Source organism: Pteropus alecto, unplaced genomic scaffold (genome assembly GCF_000325575.1).
Source record: "Pteropus alecto unplaced genomic scaffold, ASM32557v1 scaffold398, whole genome shotgun sequence".
Classification (NCBI taxonomy): domain Eukaryota; kingdom Metazoa; phylum Chordata; class Mammalia; order Chiroptera; family Pteropodidae; genus Pteropus; species Pteropus alecto.
Genome location: NW_006442497.1, coordinates 3971005 through 3977209, shown reverse-complemented (window position 1 = coordinate 3977209; position 6205 = coordinate 3971005). Strand labels below are relative to the sequence as shown.

At 54.5% G+C, this 6205-nt stretch overlaps 1 protein-coding gene and 1 pseudogene across 5 annotated transcripts in view; one reads left to right on the top strand and one right to left on the bottom strand.

The window, feature by feature from the left end:
- LOC112471489 lies at positions 1 to 119 on the bottom strand (annotated as a pseudogene).
- Positions 120 to 1168: 1049 nt separating this feature from the next.
- Positions 1169 to 6205, top strand: part of PER1 (period circadian regulator 1) — a 15705-nt gene continuing 10668 nt past the window's right edge. For 3 of the 5 annotated variants that reach the window (XM_015597451.2, XM_015597450.2, XM_015597449.2), the window contains exon 1: positions 3305 to 3549. In XM_015597451.2, the coding sequence (XP_015452937.1) occupies positions 3507 to 3549 (43 nt within the window). In that variant the 5' untranslated portion in view covers positions 3305 to 3506. Of the gene's footprint in view, positions 1267 to 3304; positions 3550 to 4992; positions 5123 to 6205 lie in introns of those variants that run through there. The other 2 variants (XM_006922354.3, XM_006922353.3) reach the window with 2 other exon arrangements.

Below are 6205 nucleotides of genomic sequence, written 5' to 3'. Positions count from 1 at the left end.
CGCCTACAGCACCTGGTATTCCTAGATGGTCTCCCATCCAAGTGCTAACCAGGCTGGACCCTGGTTAGCTTCCAAGATCAGATGAGATCAGGCACATTCAGGGTGGCATGGCTGTAGACCAGAAATGCTTTTTAAAATAGATTTTCAGGCACCTTCCCTGGAGATTCAGCAGTACTAAGGGGCCAAGATGATTCTTAAAATTAGGTACACAGTTGTTATAATGTCTCCCATTTATTGAGGGTTTACTGTATTCCAGTTAGTGCTCAGGGCTTTTTTATATTTCATCTACTGAATACTTTCTAGGCAAGTTTAAGGTTCCTGTAGGCCCTAGGACCTGCCTTTATAGTGTCAAATCTTGGGTTTAAATCTTGGCCGTTACTGAGTAGTGTGTTAATCCAGATGGATTATGTAACCTTTCTGGATCTCGGTCTCATTTGTGAGATAGTATATAGTAAATGAGCCGGCCTCCTCCGGGTTTGTGAGAAGCGCCTGGCCCACAAAAAATAATTTAAGAGACTGCTACATCTTCATAGTCCTCATCCTCACGAGGCACTGAGGTCTGAAGACCGCATCATCCTAATGCTCGAACTTTACCAGCTTCAGGAAGCTTCAGGGAACCGCGGCCTTGGTCTCAGCGTGGGCGGGGGGTCTCGTCACACTTGGGATGGCTCGCCCAGATCTCGCCACAAAACCCCTAACCAAGGCCACCGCACTCACATCTGCGCCTGCGTGCAGGCCACATTCGCTGCGCCTGCGCAGAGTGCATCCTTGGGTATGAGTGTCGTCAAGGAAAATCCCCAGCTTCTAGGTAAACAAGTTGCCGCGTGAGACCGCCGGCACGTGTCCTCAACAGCTCCGAAACCTCTCAGCCTGTAAGAAGGTTTAGAGGGCTGGGCTAGCATTTGCGTCACTGATCTAGGCAGGTCCGGATGTTGCCACAGCCAATATGAACTTCGTAAGTGGGTGTGGGCGTGGCTTTCTGTCATTTCCAATCAACGCGCCAGGACGGCCCCTCCCGCACGTGGATATTGTCACTGTCGGTTGGCAAGCTGACCAATGAGATGATGGCGGCAGCAGGCGCCGCCAATGGTGGCTGTCTGAGGGCGGGGCAACCGCACGAGGCGCGGGGCATGGACCCGTGCCCTTAGGCCAATAAGCTTGAGGGGCGTGGCATCCCATCTGGTAAACGGGCCTGGAGCAGCAAGTCCAAGTCTTTAGGGTCCTAATGGGGAAAAGATTGGATTTTGCATGCTTGCAGAGCAGTGAGTGAGTACTCAGGGATGGGGGGAGATGAGCGGGAGTCGGTGTGAGTTTTTCTGGGGTGGTGTTCTGTCAGTAGGGGTATTAATGGAATGCGTGTGGGGGCTGGAGAGGGAATCCTGCAACTGCGTGATCGCTGCGGTGGGAGCCCTGATGATTGTGCGGAATAGAGATCGAGAACTCAGCGGTAGAGGGACGGGGGTGGGAGTCACTGACTTAGATCCTTCACTGCCCTAGGGTACCTAGACCACCGCCCTAGGGTACCTGGGGGGAGGTGCTTGGAAGCCCTCAGCGACATGAGCGAGCTGAGACTCCTGCTTCCAAGAAGGTACAGGGATGGGATCCCTGAGAGCGGGTAGGCGACATTCCAGTGCGTGGCTGCTTTTTGGGTATGTGCCTTAAGCACTTGAGAGAGGCAGGGGTACCTGGGGGGAGGGGCTTGGAAGCCCTCAGCGACATGAGGCTGGAGGGACACCCTGGTAGGGCAGGTGAGAGGATTCCAAAGGTTTGACATGGTGGTGGTTTGTGTGACTTTGAGCCAGTTACATCACGCTCTAGATGTCTTATGTGTAGAGAGTAGAAGTTGGGCCTCGGAGTCACCCTTGGGAGTAAAGGTATTAGATCCTGAAAGGGAGGATGGGTTGGTGCAGATCGGCTATGCACGTGTTTTCCTGAGCCCCTGGAGGTAAGGAGGAACCAATAGGGTGCTCTGGTATCTGTACAAACAAGCAGGTCTGTGGTAAAAGGACCTCTGGAGTAAGGTGGGAGAGTGAGGAAGTGAAGTTCCTAGGAAATCACTGGGGCTGGTAGCTGCTAGGATGAGCTCAAGGACTTCAAAAGCATGTGAAAACTGGTCTATTATGATTCAAAGAGTGTGGGGAGTGCAAGAAGAGGGATTGGATGAAGTCTGTGTTCCAGGCACCAAACTCAGAATCAGCTGGATATTTGAGAGACCCAGGTTCCCCAGTGCTGGGTAACACCTCATACATTCCAGAAGGCTAAAAAGCCAGAATGACAAGCCATTATCAAAGCCCAGGTTTGAACCCTGGGTTCTATTTGTTAAGAGCCTGAGAACATATTATGAAGCAGTATAAAGTTTAGTAACTTCTGAGCCTTAGTTGATTCTTGTGGAATAGGGATAATACCTATCTCACAGGATTGTTCTGGGGATTAAATAAGATAATGTACATAAAGTGCTTAGCATAATGTCTGGGTCATATTTTAAAAATCGTTTAGCTAAAACAAAATGCCTATAGGACAACAAAACAACAGTGATGAGGTGAGAGATTTATGTGAATGCTATAGTTGAGAACTATTCTCACATTCTCAAGCTTTTCGGTAAGTTTTGGTGGCTCCCTCCCCATTTCCCTCTTCCTGGTTCTGATCTTCAGGCACCAGCCCCAAACCCTCATTCCACTCTTTAATCCCTCTCCCAGGATCCAGGCCCCAGGATGGACCACTTGTTCCCTCCCAGTTTGATTTCCTCATCTTAGAACCATTCTCCTCCCCCTCGCTCCTCCCCCCTCTCTGCTGCCATAGTAACAAGAGATTCGGGCTCTGAAGGGGGCCTCTGAAGGAGCAAAGGTGCGTGTTCTCTTACAGAACCTGGGTCTCCAACTTCTCCGCCTTGGCTCTTTGGGATCCAGTCAGCAGATGTGTACAGTTTGGGAGAGGAGAAAAGCCAGTGCCAGAAGCTGTAGGAATAAGCTGAGGGGAGGGCAGATGCGAGTATGAAGAGAACCAGGCATAGGGACGAAGGGGGGGACCCTTTTCTTCTAATCCTCTCTCCAGGAATCCCTGGTTTTGGGACAGGACGGCTGTCGTTGTGTTGGGGGGAGGCGCCTGAGCTGGGAGCATGTCCTGGGCCACCAGCCAAGAGAACACGATGTTCCCAAGTGCGCTGGCCGCCGCCCTCTCGGGCTGGCCGCCTCCCAAACCGCTGCCTCTCCAGCCTCCCTGCCCCACATTCCCCAGCTGTCTTGCCCCGCCCCCTTCCTCCGCTTTGACGTCACCGCTGTCTCCCGCCCCCTCTTCTCCACTGACGGCAGCAGGCCTGGTTACTGTGGGGACCGTGAGGCAGGACAGCCAGAGAGAGAGAGCCCTGGGAGCAGTTGAGGGCTGCTGGAGCGATGTACTCTTTTGTCTATGCAAGAAATAGATATGGAGGTGGAGGTGGGACAGCAAGTACTGCCTGTATCAGGGGAGATCACACCTAAATCCCTGAGGAGAGCTGAGGACGAAGAAAAATGAAGTTTCCGGAAAATGAGACTAGAGATGGGGCCATAGTATGTGAGTTGGGGTGCATTTTCAGGGTGAGACTAAAATCCGGGCTCTCAAATCCTTTGTTTCCTGTGTTTTCTTGCTTTGGTTTTTCTAGGTTATCTTATATCCCCCACTCCCAGCTTTTCCACAGAGTCTTCTCCCTGCCCCCCCTCCCCAACGGGGAACACCATTGTTAAGGAAAGCTTAGGCCACGTGACAGTGAGGGGAGTGCACCCAAAACTGATTATGTCAGCATCAGCTTGGGGGCCTCTTTACTTGCCGCCCACATCTCCAGGGAGCCCTGAGATAAACTACTCATCACAGTCCTGGATGCAGGGGTCTGTGTAACTGCAGCTCTCCTGGGCCCAGCCTGGCACTTTATCCCCCAAATCAGGCCCCTATCTTTTTTTAGAATTCAGTGTTGTGCTCCCCTTTCTTTTAAAAAAGTTATAATTTCCTGTCCCTTCTCCAATGCTGAGGCCCCTTCCTCTCCCCTATCAATCCTTGTTAACAACAAAATCACCATTTTTATTGATCACCTACCATGTGTCAGGTTCTGTTCTGGGGGCTGGGGAATAGTGAAGGAGACAGATGATGTCCTTGGCTTTCTCTTTTCCTAGTGGTAAGGCTCTGAAGCCCTTGCCACTCCACTTTTCTCTGTCTAAACTCCCAGTTGGTCTTTTCTCTCATCCACTCCCTTTGTTCCCCTGTAGCCCTGACTTCCTAGCTCCCCACTTTTGGGGCAGCCCTAACTATAGGTGGCTGCATCCTTAGGAGAGAAGCACTAGTCATCCCCCGACACACCCCCAGACTGCCTGGAGACCTTTTTTCTGATTGGCCACAGAAGCACCTGCCATTGTTTCCTTTGACAGCCCTTATTGGCTCTTGTTGCCCTTTCTATTGTTTGTATCGCCCCCCACTCCATCATATGTGGACCCTCAATTGCCCTCCTCCTAGCTGTCCATAGGATTTGAAGTGTCAGAGGAAGGGGTTGGGTAAAAGGGATTTATTATGATGACAGGCTGGGGAAGAGAACCCAGGAAACGCCAAGTCAGGTTTCTGTCTGTTCGCCACCTCCCAGGGACCAGCCATCTCACCCAGCTTGGCCCACCTCCCAGGGTCTGCATTCCTTTTCTCCACCCCGAGGAAGGCCAAATTGTCCTGTTCTGCAAGGCTGGTCAGTTCGGAAAGTAGACATCTCTTAAGCACCTGCGGTGCCCCAGGCATTTTCCCGGAAGAAGGGCAGCTTCCCTTCCCCTCCTTCCCCTCCCCACCCATTCAATATCCACTATACAAGGCGTCCTACGCCCATTGGCTGGGCGGTGGTGTCTGGGGCCCTTCAGCTCAGTGCCAGCACCCAGATCCACGTGCGCCCGTGTGTGTGACACAGCCCTGACCTCAGTGGGGGCCAGTAGCCAATCAGGCGCCAGGACGAGATCCCCAGCCAATCCGGGGCGGGGCCTGTGGCTCTGCCGTCAGGAGGCCAATGAGGGGCAGTGCCCGGCATTATGCAACCCGCCTCCTGGCCCCGCAGAGCTTCCACTCTGCTGCGGGCTGCAACAGCGGCGGGCAGGCGGTCGGCGGACGCTCGCGCGGACAGGTAGGCGTCTCCGTGGCCCCCGCCACTTCCACTCCGCGCCGGACTGCCGCCACTTAAAGCCTGATGTACCGCTTTAGGTCCAGGCGCTCAGACGGCACACCAATAATCCATCTTCCTTGCCGTTGTCCACCCCCTCTGTGCCCCCGGGGACCCAGGTGTTCCTTGCAACCTTGCACCAGGTGTCTTCACTCCTGACCCGCTTATCTTACCTCCCGCTTTGCCTTCCGCTCCCAGCTCTCCTGGCCCCACGCGCGACCCTCAGCAAGCATGCCCTGTGCCGCCTTTCTTAACACTCTGGGGTCCCTGGCTTTCACCGCGCACCAGGACCCTCCAAGGCTTTCCACGGTTCCCTCTCCAATTCCTGGCCCGGCGCCGGCCGTGATGTCAGCCTGTTTCGGGCTGGAACATCCCGTTCCCGGCGCTAGTTCCTGCTGTTGGCTACAGCCTTCCTTTTTTTCCTGGCGCTCAGAAAATGCTCGGGGGGTTGGAGGTGTGGTTGAACTGTGAGTAGGGGAGGAACTATCCGCTGGCTGTTGTGCGTTCCTTGCTCAGAGCTGAGCGTGTTTGCTTCGGATGGGGGTGGGGTAGGGGTTGTCTGAAAAAGTAGAGGACTGAGAAGAGAGGGTTCCTGGGTCCCTGACAATGGCAGGTGCCAGCTTCGGTTCTGGGGATCAGGCGAGGGTGTAAGGGCCGAAGAAAGGCTGTGTCGTCTTGACCAGAATGACTGAGATCCAGGCGAGCGCCAGGCTGCTTTTGCGCGGAGGGCGGTGGCGATTGTGTTTTGCCCTAGAGAGCAAGGCCCAGGAGTTGGGGCCCCGTGGAAACCCTATGGGCCGCCCCTCTTGCGGCCACCGGGCTCTCAGGGGAATGGGACTGTATTAGAGGTGGACGACCCCTGGCCACACCCGCCAGTGTGGGAGTAGGTCGATCCCCGCTTCCGCCGGGAAATGGGGGAGGGGTCTGCCTCCCGCCCTCCTGTAGTCCCTCCAGCAACCGCTGAGCTCAGCTGATGACGTCGGTTTCCCTGGCGACTGCGACGGTGGCGGAAGCGCGTGGTGGGGCCGTGCACGTCCCCGCGCATGT